General features: G+C 34.8%; 1 protein-coding gene across 1 annotated transcript; it reads right to left on the reverse strand.

Moving 5' to 3' along the window:
• Positions 1-8,637: 8,637 nt before the first annotated feature.
• LOC146736530 (uncharacterized) lies at positions 8,638-16,207 on the reverse strand. The gene is made up of 13 exons (XM_085505485.1): positions 16,157-16,207; positions 15,676-15,727; positions 15,546-15,585; positions 15,140-15,207; positions 14,722-14,944; positions 11,897-12,058; positions 11,493-11,620; positions 11,022-11,312; positions 10,603-10,737; positions 10,303-10,462; positions 9,460-9,805; positions 9,265-9,347; positions 8,638-8,839 (listed from the first exon to the last, which is right to left on the reverse strand). The coding sequence occupies exons 2-13, from the start codon at positions 15,706-15,708 to the stop codon at positions 8,826-8,828; spliced, it is 1,683 nt and encodes a 560-aa protein (XP_085361611.1). The 5' UTR covers positions 15,709-15,727; positions 16,157-16,207; the 3' UTR covers positions 8,638-8,825.
• Between the last annotated feature and the right edge of the window lie 5,598 nt (positions 16,208-21,805).

Raw genomic sequence — 21,805 nt, forward strand, 5'->3', positions numbered from 1 at the left:
GTATGTATTTATAGAAAAATGCAAAGGGTATCATATACAGATCAGATGACGCAAAATTAAAATTATTGAAAATTACAAGATTCTTCCAGTCGTTAATATAGCAGTGGAAGACAGCACAATTAGGACATTTGATCCAAGCAGATAACAGATACAAAGAATAATATTTCGAGAAATGTTTAAATGCAAAAACGTTAACATGGGTCAGTGATATTACACAGTGGGCGTAAATGAGCTTGGCAAAGTGTATGAGTGGACAATAGCATTTGTATAGTACACTGAAGTACAGTACAGTACAGCAGAGTATAGTAGAGATATCTATGCGAAAATCTACCAGCGGTATTTGCGACCAATTGATGACCACAGAAAGTCATTTTAGTTTAGTATTACACAGATCGGGAAAGCACATACTGTTATACACCTAATATATATTTCAATAAATTAATCAGATTGTATTATTTTATTTCCAGATCTTAGGTTGAGAATGCAATTAAACTGTGGAGTAATGTTCTCTTATGGTTTGACAACTGATATGGTGGATTTTGAATACCACGAATATGGTGATATATCCTCGTACAACAATTATGAATATCATCGCGATGACGAAGACAACTCCAAATACAATCCTTGTTCTGATAACTACAGTAAGGGTCTGATTACAACATATTCGTAACCAATGTTTTTTTTTAAGTATTATGTAATACGATTATATATTAGCTGACTTTATTTCATAACAATGTCTTTGATTCTACATTTTTGGCGAACACGCTGTCTTATAGTCGAGACTGATGAACTAAACATCTAAGCCGGATAGCTGTCATGCGTACAATGCATTGTATTTCTCTCCGAAGTATTCTACAAAACAAATCTATATTAGATATTACTAAGATATTTGTTATTAAACAGCATGTACATTTTATCTATATAAAAGTATCTATATGTTTACTGTTCTTAGAAGATAACAATTTCATTTTCTCAAACGTGTATTTAAGTACACGTGCAAAATGACAATTTAATTGTTTGTTTAAAGACATATCACCCAAACACATGGTACACAGTAAATGTAGCGTTACTATTATCTACGCTATTCTCCTTTCAGAACTAATGTACCCGTATGGTCCAAAGTTTGACGACAAGGCAAATGTCATCAACGACGATGGCTCTTCCGGGGAAATCCCACTTTCAATTTCATTTCCTTTTTATGGTACAAGTCATACATCACTTTGGGTGAGAGAATTATGCTATAATTATACTATGTGGATCACCACAACCACGTTATAATATACTGTAAACAAATACTATATTTCACACGTGGTGTATTGTCGTATGGAATGAAACAACGCATTTACACCAGCTAACACGTAGTGTTAGATATATTATGAGGTTATTACGAGGATACCAACAAGTATGCACGAAAACAGTACAGCGGGAGTATCGACCGACACGCAGCGGAGGTCGATGCGACCGTCTGAGTGCATACTTTGTAGTATCCTCTTAATAACCTTATTATTATACATCTTTTCCTCTCAGGAATACATCATGGGAATGCCGAAATCAAAAACGTTTAGAACCGACTTAGCGAACTTCTTTGTGTGGGGTCAAGTCAAGTTTGTTTTTATTATTAGAGGATACTTACGCGCGTAATCGTTCTATATTTATAGATGTAATTGACAAAAAGGTATTGCCTGAGTTGAGGGTCGTGTTACTTGACGAATATGTACGTTATAAGTGAAGTAGTGTTTTACTAAATACTTTTATATCGCATATAAAATTCAAACCCACGCACAACGTGTCGTCCAACCGAACGCTCCGTCTCCAAGCAACCGTACTGTGGAATATAACGCCGTATCCATCGTAATGTATTGTTTTTTTAGAATCATGTCGCATACGATATATCCACGGCAACGTATACATGCGGATTGCAATTTAAATAACGACTCGGCAAATTGCTTTGATACAATACTAATAAAATGCGAATGCTTTGTCGAGACTAATTACCGCGACAATAGTTACGCTTAGTCCTTTTGATCTTGCACCCACGGTATTTTTCACTTGTGGTCGAAACTATTGCATTCGTTCTGACAATATGTGCGTTACATAGACTTACTGTATTGTTTTAATCAGCAATTGTATATACTGTATATTGAAGTATATATTATTTTATCCATTGATGTACATCATTGAAACAGAAAGCGCAGTAGAGTGCGGATAGAAACAACAACAATAACAACAACTGAACAATGTAAAATACCCTATTTCAACATTACAGTCAATAAATACAGGCGCATTTGCATGGTTCACGACGGGTTGGCAGTATTGATAGAATGCGTTAAATTTACGTCAAATCTAATTTCACGAATCTAATAACACGGAATGCATTAACTAAAATATATAATTAGTCAGGAAAAATGCATTCACTGTTTAACAAATGGAAATTCAGTGTCTTGTGTCTCCCACCAACTATTAAATGTTCGAAGAACTCGAGCGCCGCGCATTTATATGACGCTTACTGTTCAGATTGCAGAGCCAGTTCGAAAACTACAAATTATAAAATTATCTTTATTACACAAGTTGTATAACCAAATTTATGAAACCATGTGATGATCCCTAATTATCACGTGACAACGGTGCACATTTTCACCACATATGTCACCAGTTGATACGGTTAAACGTCATCATCTCATACATGCTCGAAAACGCAGGAAAAATAAATCGTGCGGCGGTACCGCATTCATTCACCATCAGTTGAATGATCAATGGAATTAACTCATAATAATCGATTGAATGTTTGTTTCGAACAGTTATCATAGAAGAATAATATCACCGGCGGCCATCGACAACAGTCGGTGCCGTGAATATAAATGCGCGTCCATTGCCGCGCTTAGACATCATTACTTATTACCATAAATTAGCATATAAGTAGTAAGCGTGGTTAATGTGAAATTACTATGTATCTGCTGTTTTTTGCGACATGAAGTTGATCATGTAATAACAGTGCTATCACTTTGTGACGTCACGGGCTTTTCTTGGATAATACTAGCCACGACGTCGCTCGTATAAACCAGTTCAACAAGTGATATTACGTGATAATCCCATACTATACAACTGACTTAAATTATTGCTTAACACTTTCGTAGGTCAACACCAACGGAGATATATCATTCATAAAAGAAGTCTCAGAATTCACACCACTGCCATTTCCTTTGGGAGATGACTGGCTATTGGTTACTCCCTATTGGGCAGACATCGACACAAAAAGAGGTGGAAACGTATTTTGGAGAGAGACAACAGATCCCCGAATCGTTGCCCGAGCTGCCCGAGACATCGCACAAGCGGATCCTTGTGCCTTGCTGGATAGCGAAATCGACTGGGTATTTGTTGCCACGTGGGACAATGCTGCCTTCTTTGATGCGTTTGAAGACCACAGCAGAGCACTGGTAAAAACAAACACGAGTTGTCCCTCTCCTACTTTTGTTCAATACACTGATGTTTGAATTTAAACATTCCAGATTTGACTATTTTTTTTTAATCTGCAACGTTTATTCGACAACCTGCTATTTTTTTTCCATCTGCAACTGTGTGGGTTAAATGCAATGAAAGTATTTCTACACAAATTGATTTTCAAAAGCCTTGGGTAACTTTTAATTTGTCTTATGTATTTTTAATTTCTTGGTCCTCGTTTTCAAATCCCCATATACGGATTTTGAAGAGAATCAAGAGACAGATTACTAATGTTGGATCTTTTCACATAAATTATAAAACTTATATATTGATCTATATTGTTTTCTTTGTGGATCAGAGAAACACGTTTCAAGTAGTATTGACATCAAATGGTCATCAGTCCTTCGCTATATTTAACTATGTCAATATTGAGTGGACAACGGGTATGTCGAGTGGCGGTGACGAGTATGGCCTTGGAGGAACACCTGCTCAAGTGAGATTACGACTTTGCTTCAATTACATTTCAAAATCTCTGTTGTTATGCAGCATGTCATCACCAAGACGACGTATTCATATAACGTCTCTTTGTGTCGTCTACTACAGGTAGGGTTTAACGTAGGCGATGGTGTAAACTTTTTTTCGGTGCCATTGTCAATGCAACCTGAAGTCGTTGATATTGAGGAGACGACAAATGTGGATATTCAAGGTCGATACGTGTTCCAAGTTGATGCTCAGACTATTGTAGGTAAGTCACCTATTCAATTGGTCGAATCCCATGAATTCTTATTTACAAAATTTCACATCAATCGCGTTTTATTGAGTTATTAGGCTATTATATTAGGCTATTATTATAATACCAGTATAATGTTCAAATGACGGTTTTGTGATGATGCTGTTATAGTTGTATTTGGTGATCTCTTGTCATGGCGCACTAAAACTACTAGTATATTTTCTATGGTTTTATATAAATATATATACGTATTTCCTATAGAACACGCAACAAACTGCGGCGAATTGAGTGTGTCCACATTCCGTACCATTAACTTTTTCTGGTGATGTGATATCAAGTTACAATTATCTTTGATTACATAAGTAACATTAAAAAGCATATATTTGATAATGCATCGTCTGTACATTATCAGAACCAAATTGCGAACAGGTTTGCAATTTATATGTGGTACATACAAACGAGGTTGATTGGTCCACTGCTAAAACCAACTGTGAGACAGACGGTGGGAGGCTAGCAACTCTCAACACCGAGAGTATTTACAACGCAGTTAAAAAAGATATAAGGGTTAATGGTTTCGACGATGAAGTTAGAAAGGGTTTCTGGATTGGACTCAATGACCGCGACAATGAAGGTGACTTTGTTTGGTTGGATGGTTCAACATTGGTTGAAGGAGACTTTGCTAAGTGGGCGAACGGTCAACCAAACAATAACAGTAAATTGGACAACGTCAATGGCCAGGACTGCGTACAGCTTTGGTAAGTAAGCATATAACATAACGACTCATTTATGAAACGCTATTGATACTGATTGTGTCACAGTTAGGCATTGGGTAGAACTCACACGTGACACACTGTATTTTTATTCTCCTCCATACTTCCAATTATATACACGTAACCAGGAAGAAGAAAAAGTTTCAATGGGATGATGAATACTGTTTCAGAAGCAAAGGATACGTCTGTGGTAAAGTATATTCAATTGCTATAGTAATATTTATGGGATAACGTTTACATTCTGGCCTATCCGTTTTACTTGAATTCAATCACCTTATGAGTAAAACATACTTTACGTATATCACATTCTTAACTTGAGAACCTAAACTGACAATTGGATATTCTACTGTCCAACATGTGACGTGTTTTGAGATGATAATTGTTGACCTTAGTAATCAGTCAAAATATCAAGGCGATAAGAACAATGGTCTCCTCGGTATTAGTAGTATCTTGCATTCAACATTGAATTCAGAACTGCGGTTACCATAATACATTTTCTATTGGCGATCCGCTCAGTCAAAATCACTTGTTCACGTTTATGACCTACCATGGAAACATCCGATTTTGTTTTCAGCGGAGCGGATCGCCAATCATCCTACCTGTTTGTATATCATATTCCTCGGTTATATCATCTGCATATTCAATTGTTTTTATTTTGTTTGCAGAGATTCCTTGTTAATGAGAAACGTCATCGCAGTACAATTATACACGGATTAAACAACATGCATGCTAGTTGAAATAAAAAGCTAATTTATCCTTGAATTTTATAGACTTGTATTTCACTGAGAATTGCATTGAGCATCAAATACGATGTTTCTTGTTCTTATTTATAATATGTGTTTATGTATGGTATAAGATAGTAATATAGATAGAAGCTCGATCTTATATCCTTGAATCTCCAGTCCAATCCTGATCAGAGCATATACGTAGTATGCGATAAACTATTTAGATATCAACACTGGCTGAACATTCTCACAACTGGCTCTCTTCTACGTCTTTCATGCGTCAATTCATTTGCGGTACTCTCATTTATATAAAGACATGAAACGCATTGGGTTAATGAACAGACGATTAGAACGGCACGCATAATGTTTGTCAACATCTTATAATTAGCGTTTCATTTGCGCCGGGGGTTATTAATATATAAAACATGCCGTAGAGGGCACTATGCAGCCACTACAAAATAGCTGTTTTTATTAGACACTCACCTTGCTAGATTGTGTCGGCCCGAATGATCTAAGCATGGTTCGTGCACATCCAGAATGATATTTTTGTCGCTAGATACTCGTCATCTATTTTTTAGTGTATTGGTTTTTTTCACGCATGCGTAGTACATACCATATATTTAAAACACACATGCTATAATTATAAGAGCAATGACGATTTTAAAATTGTAATTATTATCACTTACGTGGTACAAAAAGTAGTTGTACCTAAGTTTACTAAAAGTGGATATAAGGTTATAATATTTTCACTAAAAAACAATTTCGTTTGATCGGTAAACCTCTGAATAACTATGTTATACCTCGAATTCGGCGAGTTTCACTAGTTGTTATAGACTTTAGTGAATTTAGTGTACCCCCATCGTGATTTTTGCATATGTTTGTTATGTAACTTATTTTGTGCAGATAAACAATGGGCCAATGAACAGATCAACAACTAAAAAACGACCCGGATGTACACCGCACACCTATTACAAGACATGTATAATCACGTTCTACTCGACCACCCACTTAGCTCAGTTGTTAAAGTATCTACTCCACAGCTTGAATGATTAGAAGGAACGTGGATAAAGAAGGCATGGGTAGAACATTACTGTAATTAACTATAGATTTGATTGGGAAAACAATTTTGCATTGATATCAATATGCACATTTGCTATACAAGTTTGCATTGCAGACATATGTTTAAAAGTTATCCTAAAACTTGTGTGGACAATATAACGTTATAACACTACCATAACACAGCACGGAAAGAGTCTCTTTTGAACCCCCACCCCTAATCCTAACCCTCACTCACACTAGAAGGGGCATTTACAATTCAATTGGCGTCGGATGGTAGGAGTAGAGTTATTGTTAGGGTTGAGGGCGCAAAAGAGAAAATACTCTCATGTGTTGTATTAACGCATGAATGTATTGTTGTTCACACAGTATGTGGAAAGAAGAAAACTGTCACTTTCATTTCATGGCATTGCATTCGGACTGTAATGATTAGAATTGTTTAAAAGTTTATTTTAAAAAAATGTCAAAAATATATTTTCGCTGATTGTCGACAACTTGTATATAATACACAAACTTAGTTAAAAAAAATAATTCTCGTTCACACACAACTAATTTAAAAATTGAACGAAAAACATGGAAGACATTAAAAGTCAGAATACTATAAATGCAGGTCTGAGTTGATGATAGTTATTATACAAAACATAAGGCCTCTTAAATTAGCTGTTTTCATTTCTGAATCAAACTGTTAGTTGATTGCTTGGATGAGTGGACAATATAACTGGGGAACTAATGCAGAACAATCGTACTAGTTGTTTTTTAACTTCAATATCTTGATCAAAACTTTCCAACTTGTGAAGAAAGTACATTACTAGTCGAGAACATGCATTGAAAAGCAGGACATACAGTAGGATAGTTCTATTACATCGTGTCAAAACGGGGTTTGGAGGTTATATCCCTTGATATGCTCACGGATCTTCTTTACATCAGGATTATTTGAACCAATAAGTTGAACCAATGAAGAGAATTTTTTATCTGCTTCCAATTTATACAACGAATGCCCCAAGCCTCAGTCTGATTCAAATAATATATGGTACTTGGTTTACATGTTTCGGACAACCAGTCCACACGTAATAACTATTGCAAAATGTGTTCAAGTTTGTATATATATATTTTTTTTATAATATGGTCTATATTAAAATATAATGGAATAACATACCCAACTATAGATCTTAATAGAACGTCACGGAGAGACATTCACAAGTCCAAACACACAAAACAAATGACTGTAAGCAATTGACAAAACATTCCACAAGAACAAAACAACTGACACGTATGCAACGCTACAGAAAGAGTCTATCTAAGATAATCTTTATAACAGTGTTATTGTATTTTACCGCAAGCTCATTATCCAGCAAAAAGCTTTTCGATTGTTAAGGCCATCTTCTAAACAAAAATATTTGTTAAGCGTAGGACGAAAGAGTATAATGTCTTCTCAAATTGTAGTAGTAAATGTACTACATGCTCTGGCATTGATTGAGCTAGCAAATATGTGGAGAATTGATGATATTAAAATGAAAATAATTCCTTTTGTCATAATTGTGTTGAAATCTCAACATTCAAAGTACAGATTTAAGTATGAAGCAGGATAAGCAGATTATGTAGTCCCTTTAACCACAAAATTCAGGTGAATATATCATTGGAATATAAATTTAAACTGTTTGTGGAAAGTAATATATAAAGGTATGTGAAATTAAAGACTTTGGCTTTTTACTTTTTCCTTTTTAATATATTATTGCCATTGAGCAAATCTAGGCATACATAATTTATTATGGGGTATTGGTTGATCGAGCATACATGGTATATACATTAATCATGGAGATTTCCTTTCATACCTGTATACAATATTGCAAAATCGAAAATCTATCATGAGGGCAAGCACTCTATTGCAGATACCAATCAAACCACAAGTACTATAGAATTGAAGAACTCGTTTGGTAGTTACATCTACTTTATTATCTAATAGCATTTATTGACTGACATATCGCAGGAATTCACGTATAGTAAATGTTAGATTTTAGATGTCGGTTTAGAATCTTTATGTTTAAAGATGTCTTATGATATGTCATGCGTTCTAGGTCATGGCTCATTGCCTCATGGTGCTCTTCATTAACATGGAATTTCTGCAAAATTAAAGTGAAAACACGTGAAGGATTAATGTTTCATAAACGTTATGCTATGACGACCGCGATTCGTCGACTGTATTATTTGACCTATGCTACACCTAAAAGTTGGAATGTAACATTGTCATTATCTAAATTTCACTATATTCTTCAGTCTCACTTACAGTAGATACATATTATAACAGGTGTAGCAAGTGTACCTTTCTAGTATCAGAATACAATTATTGGCTGTCACATGAGTTGGTCACTGTTTCAGTGTCGACTTTGTAACTTTGTAATTTTACCTTACCCCTAATATGAAGATGTATTTTTGTTTGTTGCTGAGGTGAGAATGAGTCAATTATTCACTCTCAATCTCTATAATTTAACCGCAATAAGTTGAACATTATCAACTGTGTATGTACAAGGATAATTACAATGCTTACCACAGATGTATCCCTTTTTCCGTTTCTCTCCTTCAGGGTTATCACCGCAGTAATCATCATCCCATTTTAATGCTCTCTCTGCCCTGAGTGAACGAAATAACACAATAGAAGCATGAGAGACATGGATAATATAACGTTCATAACTATGAATTAACTAATGCATTGCTTTACTGTATTATATATTCAAATACTCACCATAATTGCACACAGTCCTGTCCATTGATTGGATCTCCTTGGTGGTTATCGTTTGGTTGATCAGCAGCCCACCTAGTGAAGTCTCCTGGTTCCAACGCTGAACCGTCTGACCAAACAAAATTACCCTCACTGTCGCGATCATTGAGCCCAATCCAGAAACCTTTGTTAACTTCTTCGTCAAGAGCATTTGTTAATATGTATTGTCTGACCGTCTTGTAAATATGGTGAGTATTGAGTGTTGCAAGTCTTCCTCCATCCATCTCACATTTGGTCTTAGCTGCGGCCCACTTTATTTCGGTTGTGTGAATTTCATAACGATTACAACCTACAACCACGCAGTTAGGTCCTGGAAATATAACATTAACCAATGTATACCTGAGAGTATGACTAAGAAGCTTTACTCGATTAACGTCTAACTGGAATAGCAGAGGACAGAAACCTGATCAAGGCCCCAAAGTAGTGTGTATATTAACGACAGCGGCTGCATAGGAGTACGAATTTGGCAAGTTTTTCGTGTTTTTGCGGCGTTATCTGGGTTTATGTGAAGCGAAAGTTGTACTATTCATTTGGAGCACGTGAGAACAAACAAGCCTATGAATGAGGTAAGTCCAATTAGGAGCATTGACGGTGTTAGTTATTAGACTCGAACGCCACACGCATATTAAGCTGGTCACTTTTTATGAATACGGTTAAAATAAAAATTGTGCACTCATACGTTTAGTTATTGGAAACATTGGGAGTAAATTAGTAATACCCTGTAATATTTGGGTGAGAAAATAACATTCGTTTTCAAGGTTCCCTGGCCCAACTCTCCAATATATATTAAGGAACCGATGGACCTACCTATACACGAACACGCCTCAATAATATTTTCATCGTTTAATTGAAATACATATCGACCAGGAACACCAACATTCGTGGTTTCTTCGATGTCAATCACTTCTGGCTGAAACGAAGATGGCACTGTAAAGAACGTCGCACCGTCGCCTGCGTTAAATCCGACCTGAGATTAAGAAGCAATTTAAATAGTGTCAATAAGAAATAAGCTTATTAAACTCGCTTAATTATGTGACAGTGGATTTTCATGTGAGTAATATTGTTGTGTATTTGAATGTATGAAAATTGAGTCGCAAGAACACTTACTTGAGCAGGTGTTCCGCCGACGCCTTGGGTATCACCATTACTTGCTGTTCCTGTTGTCCATTCAATGTCACAATAATTATATATTGCAAACGATTTCTGGCCATCCGATATCAGCACTGCTTGAAATGTATTTCTCTGTTTCATGGGAAAAAAACAGTTATTATCGCAGGTGCTACACAATACCAGTTTTATGGATTAAGGGTTCATGACATATTAAATCACGCCATTTGTATGTGTTGAACAGTTGTTCACATTATTGTGACTTCCGTTTGGATGGTTTCTAGCTACATACTGACTTTCGTATATACATATTTATTCATTGGTATTCTGCATAGTATTATTACGGTCACATCTGTATTCTGCATGCAATTATTGTGAACAGTTAGTTTACGATGTAACTGCACGTTCAATTATCTCACCAGTTCTCTACTAGCGTCTGAGTGGGCGCCAAAGAAAGCAGTGTTGTCCCAAGTAGCTATGAATACCCATACCACATCTAACAAATCCCCTGTGTACGTGTTGATATCTTTGATGGCACGTGCAACAATTTTGGGATCTGTCGTTTCCCTCCAATACACGTTTCCACCATTCCTTGTGTCAACATCTGCCCAAAAGGGTGCAATCATTTTCCATTCATTGCCAAGGGGAAATTCTATTGGAGTATATTGCCGAATTTCTTTCACAAATGAGATCACTCCGTTTGTGTTTACCTACAACAAACATGGTAGGTGGTTAGTTACAGATAAAGCAAACCATGTACAAACACTAGTAATACAATGTAAACGATTTGGTCTTACAAAGTTGTTTTGTTGTTCAAAATATATATGGAATTAACAATATAACCATAACAATTCAGTAAACATTATAATCTAATAAACGGATGTTCTTACCCATAATGAGCAATGACTGATACCGAAAAACGGGAACGCATGATTAAGGTTAATTTCCCCGGAGCTTCTATCGTCATTAATGTGGTTTGCATTATCATTAAACACTGAACCATAGGGATAAAATTTATCTAAAAGTAAATAAAAAGGAAATAAGTAAATATTATAGCAATTGTGTAATTGTGAATACAGACTACATGGCTAGGGAGGGTGAACTATTAAAGCATTACTTTATGATCATCAGTTTAATCTGGTATTGTACTAGAAACAATTGTAACACATATTATATAAAAACTTATTATATAATCAGACGACGCATTCATTTTCCTTGTTCAAATATTGCAATTCATGCTACATACAGCTTGACGCATTCTTTGTATTATTACAATAGAGTATAACAAACTTACTGCAGTCATCAGAACATGGATTGTAGGTTGATTGCATGTTTTCCTCATAATAATCATAATATGAATCATCATCATCAATTCCAGTGTCATAATCGCCGTCATTTAGTAATATACCGTAAGAGTAAAACACTTGGCAGTTTGCTTGCATTCTCAACTTGAGATCTGGAACACAATTAAAGTATGGATGCAGGTTCGTAAGTAGGTACGTAAACAGTCTGGGCTTACACTGTTAAAATGTCGAATTGCTACAATAAATATAACAAACCTAATAAACTCAAATACATATTTCAGATGCACTGCAAGACAGTAAATTTAATAATGAAAAGTAATGAATGGTAATTTGACTGTAAAGTACTCGATATTTCTGGCAATATTGTTAGTGAACCTTACACCACATAAACAAACCTTGACGTCGTTTTTTTTAAAAAAACCCACACACTAACTACATCAGGCGAAAAACATATATACTTAATTACGAAGACAATTTACAAATTGTATAGTTCCGTATTGAAATCCGTACTGTTCTTGTGCGTTTGCCCTGTCAAAAATATAATTTAATTTTTATTTTTATATATATTTATAAATTTGTATATATTTATTGTGCAAAAGCTAATGTGAATATGCATTGTGATACACTTCACAAGAAGACAATAAAGAGCTGTTTGTATTCACAGTCGGATGGTAGAGAGCCAACCGATCGTTGTAGTCGAGAATCAACAGGACCTAAGAGACTACATAGTTCGAGAGACAGCAGGAAAAATGTTGTTAATCGACAGGTCACAGGCTGTGACAGGTCGCATTACATTATTGGATCACCCGGGATTATCGACCATCAACATGAACACTAGCTTACCAAGACAATGTAAACAAGTTTCGATTCCTAAAGAAGTTTATTTCATTTGGGACGCTACCTAAGCAATATATAACATCAACGAGGATTTCATTACATCCGAATATTTGTCACAGCTGTACTGAGTGATTAAACTAGGCTGGAAATCATCAAGGGGAAAAGACTTTTATACCATGAATTACCATGAATTTTCTCTTCGGTTGATGTCAGAATACACAAGTGATTACCGCTAAAGTTGTGTATCAATCAGTTGAGTGGGAACCCAGGGAAACATCAAACCTGTTAGGGAATACTTAAACAACAATTAACCCGAGGTAAAAAGCGTAGTGAAAAATTAAGTGAAAAATTGATTAAAAGAAAGGAAAAAAATGAAACCAAATTCAACAGGATCATAGCGGCCCTTAATTTGAAAAGGAGCCCTCAATGTCATCTTACCTTATGCTAAGTATTTTTTTAAAATATAGGAGAGGTTTCTCAAATTTTATTGTGGTTGCCTTTTGAAAAAAGAATTATTTTTAAAAAGTTCAGTCTAGCTTAGCTAAATCTTAGCTACTACTTGGTCATATCTAGGCACAGGATGTCAATGTTTATACGATGTTTTAAATACAGTGGCAGTGAAATTTGGAATAACTTGCCCCATATAAGTCCGCAGCATCAGTGATTTTTTTCAAATATAATTGGAAAACGTTCTTAAGCATAATGATGTTTAATTTGTCAAACTGTTTAGTTTTTTACATGAACATATAATATTTTTATTGCACTCGAATCTATGGTAGAAAATCGAACTCCAATAAGGAGCATAGAAATTATGTATATTCCAAATAAAGAAATGTGCGTTAAAAAACTCACTTTCTGACTCAAAATGACCCCAAAAGCATATTTATGGGAGGATATATTTGATGAACATTTTCCAGTCAAAAATATCGAAAACTATGGCTTTAGCTGTTTTATCTGCGACGGGGATTGAATTTGACCTAACGTAGTTTTAGAAATTTCTAATCTAAAAATAGGGCAATATTTGTGTTCATATTTTGGAAATCAAAATTCGTTAAACAGATTGGTTTAAGGGTGTATCTGGCACAGAGGGCACACTGGTGTCAAATCAGCTGCGACCTTTGGTCGAAGATTTTCCTTGATCAACCGTTATTGAAAGTGGAACTATTATAAAAATATCACCGAATACAAATATGTCATTGGGTGTGTCTCGTATGCTAATTTTGTTGTTGACACCTTGTCTACAAAGTGTGATGATTTTGCACGTTCGTTATATTTGCTCCAGTTACCTATGATTTTATTTCTTCTAAATTTCAACAGATTGTTTTCAAGGAACTGAATAATAATTCATAAAATACACACATAAGTTTGCTGAAATGAATAAACCATTTTTACCACAATCCGTACTTATCAGACCGTATATAAACCCGAAAACTTCGGGCAACCTTCAAGCAGCGTGTACAATGAAAAGCAATTCGGCAGTAGGTGACGTCAAAACATCGTAATATGCATTTTTGGTATGGCATGTATTACGTCACAATGTGGAGGTACACGCGTTGTGTATGTGATAACTAAATAAATATAATATTATGGTGAAATACCACATGCTAATGATAAGCAAATAACTGGCACTAAACGCATGTGACTTAATTAACCATATTATTTCCAATTTCCAAATCACAAAATGATACACTTATTATACTGGCACCGTGGAAGCAATTTCTATCGAATACCAAATTATGTTTTGGCTATCGACCTTAAGTTAATCCAGAACCTGGTTCAAAGTGAACGCCTCGAGAAGAACGTGAAGTTGATGCAGCAGTCACAATTCCACGAGATAGCAATAGTCTCTTTGGTAACATGCCATATATCAACAAAACATTTTATCATGCCATCGGTAATTAGGAAGTAGGATATGCATAGATATATAAACGAAATGCAATCTATATTGTAAATTCGTTGAAAGATTTTGTTAAAATACCTTCTGTTTCCAAGATTGCGGCATCCCAAATACTCTCCACGTCTACATATGCATAGCAAGCCTCTGCCCACGTGACACTTGCGTCATTGATCATGTCTATAACATCTGTACTGAGAGAGTTGCTAACGGCGGCATCAACCAAAGATGCTTTTACAACAAGAGGAAACGTGTCAAAGTCTGGAATGCCACTTCTGACGTCATTGATGAAATCAGCCAAATTACCCTGTGTAAAAAATGAAATCAAGTTTAAATTTTTGTAGAAGTGTGGCGTACGATGATATTGAAAACAAACAACAAGATGTTTTAGTAAATTTTCGGTATGAGAGTCCGTGATAATGACCAGGTCGGGTGATTGAAACGAAGAGGTGGTCAATAGAATCGGGACATATTGTGCTGTAATGATTACTGTTACTCTTACCATAAATGTTCCATCATTGTTCAACACGTAATCCAATATATAATCAAACTCGATTTGTGTCAGACCACCTATAAATGACAACAGTTTGGAAATATTAATCTGGTTGCTATTTCATGATAAAAATAATAACGAAAATATGCAACAAGGCGATTTCCTGAAAAAGCTTATATTATGATGTCATGAATATATCAATGATAATTTTGTCCATGTAATTAACATTTTTATTTACTTGGACCAACAGTTAAGGTAGTGCTCTGTGAATAATATGAATGCCAAATGTTTGCAGTCGCCAGCCAACCATGTCTATATGAACAAATTCAAAAGTAGAATTTTAGGGCTCTTTGGGCATACGAACAAGAAATACCATTGTTGAGTAAACGTATGTGTAAATGAAAATTAGACTAACCTGTATCGGCGTGAACATCAGGAAAACTACTCACCAATGCCTACAACGGAAACGCCATAGGTTACAAGTATTGTTCATGGTGTTATTAATTCGTGAGTTATTGTACATGAATGAATGAACTACAACTTACCAAAAGTAAAATAATATGCATACACGAGGCCATTTTTTACGGCAGTACACCTCTAACAAAAAACAAAAAGATTATGTAAAAATAAATGTTGTCAAGCAATCTATAGTTGACAAAAGCCGACTGTGTATTTTAACTGCAAATTCAGCATTATAAATAAATAAGGTGAATGATAAATGATGATATCAGTGAAATAAATTAAACATTATTTTAAAACAGTAAATAACGAATATTAGGCTTATAACGTAAGGTAGGACTCCCACAGTAAAGGATATATCTGACGAGATCACAGTATAGTGGCAGCATCACACTGTAAGGGACTCGTACATCGCAGAAAGACAATTTGTGGTGACACAAAACGTACAATAAATGATGAGCGTTTTTTGACAAGCCGGCATATTACGTTGAGTATGGAAAACGCAGACGAAGACGGAGACTATTTGTCAAAAGATACAGATCGTGTACAAATGGAATGGACACTTACCTCACATGAATCTGTATATGTGTTTGTTCGACGGGTTGGTTTTCAATGTCTGGTGCGAGTTTCCAGTATCGACCCCTTTTATGTGGATTTCACATCATTTCCAATAATTGATTAATTATTCATGTAAGACCCCATCTATTTTGAATAATGGTGTTACTGAATACTAATTTGTGCATGGTGTAAAAAACAACAACATCGGATTCATTGCTATACCAAGTGTTGTTGTTGTTGTTGTTGTTGTTGTTGTTGTTGTTATTGTTGTTGCATGTTTGAAATCAAGTAGTTAGCACTTTGTTAATACGACAAGGTTATTCAAATATAAATGCTGATATTATAATCAACTGAAAATTATACTAAATGCCATATGCTGTAAAAACAACAACCGATCTTTCCAAGAAATAGATTAAAAACAACTAATCCTTCTAAGAAATAGATTAAAAACAACTAATCCTTCTAAGAAATAGATTAAAAACAACTAATCCTTTCAAGAAATAGATTAAAAACAACTAATTCTTCCAAGAAATAGATTTAAAACAACTAATCCTTTTAAGAAAAAAAGTAAAAACAATACACACTGTGCATCGGTTGTATACTCATATTTGTGTTAAATATTGTTTTGGCATGTAACCAGTTTGGCAATGAGTCGTCAAATCGAAAGTGTTGATTTAAATAAATATGAACCATATTCTATAAATAAAATTCGTATGTCAAAATTCAGTGAAGTATGACTGATTAATCCACCATAGATAGCAATTTGAGAAAAAAAGAGATTTATCTTTGTTACGGTTATCAACTTATCAATGCTATACCTTACGAGTTTAGAGTTTGTTGTTAAATTGGTGAAGTAGTTTTAATTGTTATTGTGCATTGTCATTCATTTACCATTTATCGATCGCGATATAGCTGAATAGTCAAGTTTTTAGATATATACCATACGTTGAAATGTGGTTCGAAGGATTGAGGTCACCTTCATAATCCTATAAAAGTGTCGATATCATACTCTATATACATAGATAGTATGAAAATATGCAACTTGAAATTTACTATATATTTACTGTCAGCAGACCGATGTTAACATATTGTTACACAAATGATTATTATCTTATCTTTTAGCTAGTTTTACAAGACTGTAAGAATTAACGCTGCACGAGTAGTATGAGTAGATGAAAAGCATTTCACGGTGAAATATAATGAAATTATCATTATTATTAATTTAGAACGCACATTTCACCAGTATATATTTCAAACCCAATCCCGAAAATTACCTGTAGAACTATCATCAAGTGACAAACACGTTTTAAAACGAATTTCAGTTGTGATTGGGTTGTGCTGTGAACTACATAAAGGACACCCATAAGGTGAGCTTACATTTATGAAATATCAGAGTACCGACAATTGACTGCCGACACTCGATTACCGACCGTTGAGTACCGCCACTTGTGCCTTTTTAAACATAAAATTATAATGGGAATTCATATGAATTATATTTTCCCTTTGGCTTAATTTCAGTGCACATTCACGTAATTTAAATAATATTATAAAAACAAGAAACAAAATGATAGATATATATTTATTGTTAGTATTCTGTTCAGAATTTTAACAAAAATGGTTGTCATATGGAAAAAAAACTTGACAGGCGGTGTAATAACTATGTGATTTATGTTATATTGCCAGCCACTAGATCAATTAATTGTTAAAACAAATCAAATCAATTATTAAATCAAGGTTTTGTCGAAGCAGACAAAATGGCATATAACAAGTATTGTGCACTAAATGTACATAGCATCAAAATTTGTTTTCTATTCTGACCAATCAACATGATGTGTGTAAAAGTGATGATAAACTTTTTTGTCAGTCCAATACTTTAGCATAATTTAGCCGAATTATAAAAAAACAAAAACATAGCGTGTGTGATACAGAAAAATGCTGTCCGATGGAAATATATTTAAATAACTAGCAAACGGAAAATTAATGTTGCTATACGTCTTTGCTGAATAATATTGACCCACTAAAAACAATATTTAGTAGTGCGGACTTAATAAAGCGCAGACGTGAGAATCGTGAACAGAAATGTGCTGAATGAAAGATCTATAGTTAATTACTTATTTTTTTTTTATATTTTACTTTTGTATTTTACTTACACAGTCCACGTCATTACGCATGAAAAACAATGCTAATGCAATGCAGGCGGCACATTACGTTGGTAATAGGAGCTACAATTATTGCATTAATTACAGTGAGGGGATAGAATACAGCAATGTAACGGGCGGATTATTGTAGTAGTAGCACACCAGCGCTATAATTAGTGTAAAGATTACAGTGATGGGGGGGGGGGGGTCGAGCAATGTAACGGGCAGATTATTGTGGTAATAGCAACCAGCGCTACAATTAGTGTATTGATTACATTGATGAGCGGAGGATCAACCTATATAATTGACAGATTATGATGGTAGTTGCAACCAGTGCTATAATTAGTGTAATGATTTCAGTCAGTGACGAGAGACAGATCAAGAGATGTTACGTGCAGATTATGATGGCTGTAGCAACCAGCGCTACATTTAGTCTAATGATTCCAGTGATGAGTAGAGGATCAAGCGATATAAAGAGCAGATTATGGTGGTAGTAGCAATTAGTCATACTTAGTGTAATGATTACAGGGATGCGGGCACTTCATGCGATGTAGCAAATTATGACAGCAGTAGCAACCAGCGCTACAATTCCCGATTCCCTTAGCGTTTGTGCGTTTGTAGTTTGTGTGCATGCGTATATTGCGTGATCTGAGGTCAACAAAACGGAAGGTAGGACAGATGTCGAACGTTCTAATCGTTTCAGTACACCGAAAATCAATATTTCTAAAATCAACAATTCTCTCTCTGTAAAATCGTAAAATGAACAGCGCTACAGTTCGTGTTGATTACAGTGATGAGGGGACGAGCAAGCAATGTAAGAGGCAGATTATGGGGTAGTAGAAAATCAGCGCAACAATAAGCATAATGTTCCCAGGGATGAGAGACAGAATAATCATGTAAGGGCAGATTATGGTGGCAGTAGAAAATCAGCGCTACACTTGCAATGATTCTATTGATGAGAAAAATACTAAACCAGAGCTATAATTATTGTAATAATTCCATATTTGAGGTTCCATATGTTCTATTTTTATAGAAGAACTTTCCCAAATAAAAAAAAATTCAGGATCTACAACAGTAAATAAATAAACAGAAATCATTTTGATGCGTGGTTTTTAGACGACACTGCCATATCGCACAGATATTCAACACCACCATATCGAATTTGGATTTGGACCATACCATTTCAAGCTGCAGGGTGTCTAAACAATGACTCAACAAACAATAAACACATCTTCCACCCACCACACAAATTTTAGCCACAATTGAACAACCAAGAAAGCAAAAAATATCAGGCTGCATCTTGAAAACAACGAGATACCGCATTACAACCAGTCATTACAAACATGAAATCCTCCACTCCTCCCAGTACACCCTACAGCATTAATGGTTCCTATACTCATTTGCATCTATGTACAACAAGCTTAGCCAATAGATGCACCTCACTCATCAAACTTTTGACCAACCACTCATTCTAAATATTGTGGAGTGAGGGCGCTATTTACTGATGAGAGGAATCTTTTAAACGAATTAAACAGATCTAATATTACAAGCAGTGAGTATCTAGTTATGCTATAATTAGAGAAGGTATACAATTCATTCACCTGTAAACATACTATGGCATGACTTATAACTTGTTCCTATAGATTTGGTAGCCTAGGCGCAGTGAATACATCTACAATATACGTCTCAGATATTGAATTTGCTTTAGTTCTGAAATTAAAATAAAATATTAAAATTAATTCATTAATATTACAAGCAGTGAATATCTAGATATGCTTTAATTATATAAGGTATACAATTCACTCAACTGTAAACATACTATAGCATGACATATAACTTTTAGCCCTAGGGGGGGGGTGTCAGTCTAGCCACAGTTGAAATCTTTTAAAATTTGATTTCACAGGTAGTGATTAAGCTTTAGTTCTGAAATTAAATTACAATAATTTAAAATGTTTTCATTAATATTACCAGCAGTGAGTATCCAGTTATGCTATAATTAGAGAAGGTATACAATTCACTCACCTGTAAACATACTATGGCATGACTTATAACTTGTTCCTATAGATTTGGTAGCCTAGGCGTAGTGAATACATGTACGATATACGTCTCAGATATTGAATTTGCTTTAGTTCTGAAATAAAAATAAAATAATAAAAATAATTCATTACATCTGTTCTATTTTTATAGAAGAACCTTCCCAAATAAAAACAATTCTAAAATTTAAAAATATAAGAGGTAGTCACTAAAACATGTACTTTCACACTCAAGCAAGAGAATAGACATGTTGGTGAACTAGCCTTGCACTGTGAGTGTTTTATTGTTTACACTCCAGTTATTTTCACAAATAAAAAACTTAAAAAAAAGAACTGCAGACCACACTTCTTTATATTTTTTAGTAGGCAAGCCATGTTTCCACATACAAAAATACACATAATATTTCTATTTAATTTATTTTATTTAAAAAAAATATTTTAGAAGCGTAACAATACAACGACTAGATTTGATGTCACAGTTTGCTCCCAATTCATACTGGAATATTGCCAGCAATAATTAATAAAGCTTGTTCAGAAAACCATTTATTCCCGACATCATATTCAATGGCTAGTTCTCAGGATCTACAACAGTAAATAAATAAACAGAAATCATTTTGATGCGTGGTTTTTAGACGACACTGCCATATCGCACAGATATTCAACACCACCATATCGAATTTGGATTTGGACCATACCATTTCAAGCTGCAGGGTGTCTAAACAATGACTCAACAAACAATAAACACATCTTCCACCCACCACACAAATTTTAGCCACAATTGAACAACCAAGAAAGCAACAAATATCAGGCTGCATCTTGAAAACAACAAGATACGGCATTACCAGCAGTCATTACAAACATGAAATCCTCCACACCTCCCAGTACACCCTACAGCATTAATGGTTCCTATACTCATTTGCATCTATGTACAACAAGCTTAGCCAATAGATGCACCTCACTCATCAAACTTTTGACCAACCACTCATTCTAAATATTGTGGAGTGAGGGCGCTATTTACTAATGAGAGGAATCTTTTAAACAAATTAAACAGATATATATATATATATCAGTAATATTAATGAAAAAAAGTACATTTTTCTTAGTAATAGTGACACCTGTTGTTTAGTGTGATGGACCCCCACGGTTAGGTACAGAAGCATAGAAGTTTATAATTAAAATTGTTTTCCATAAGAAACATGAAACCATCATACATGGCCTTATAAACAGCCTTTTACTTCATAGTGAGGTGGGTGGAGTAAAGCTGTGATTATTTTTATTACTTTCTGACCATCTAGTTTGCCATTTACCATGTCCATATAAACTAAAGCTCCAGCCAATATCAGATTTGACTACTTGTTTCAAGCTATGGCACTTGGAAATGAGTGTTGTGACATGTGGCAAATGTCCAACTGTCTTGGTTAATAAAATTGGCTAAATTTCAACTAGAAACAAGTAAACCAGTATAACTGTATGTACAAAGCCAGTGA

The sequence above is a fragment of the Saccoglossus kowalevskii genome, chromosome 11 (assembly GCF_978046115.1).
Source record: "Saccoglossus kowalevskii chromosome 11, keSacKowa6.1, whole genome shotgun sequence".
Taxonomy (NCBI): Eukaryota; Metazoa; Hemichordata; class Enteropneusta; family Harrimaniidae; genus Saccoglossus; species Saccoglossus kowalevskii.

Bases quoted from the DNA above. Each gene is read 5' to 3' on its own strand.
- LOC146736530 (XM_085505485.1), bottom strand. From the start codon at position 15,708: ATGGCCTCGTGTATGCATATTATTTTACTTTTG. The intron at 15,208-15,545 runs GTTAGTCTAATT...TGTCATTTATAG, and splicing joins TGATGTTCACGCCGATACAG to GTGGTCTGACACAAATCGAG. The intron at 10,463-10,602 runs GTAAGTGTTCTT...TCTTAATCTCAG, and splicing joins TCGGCGGAACACCTGCTCAA to GTCGGATTTAACGCAGGCGA.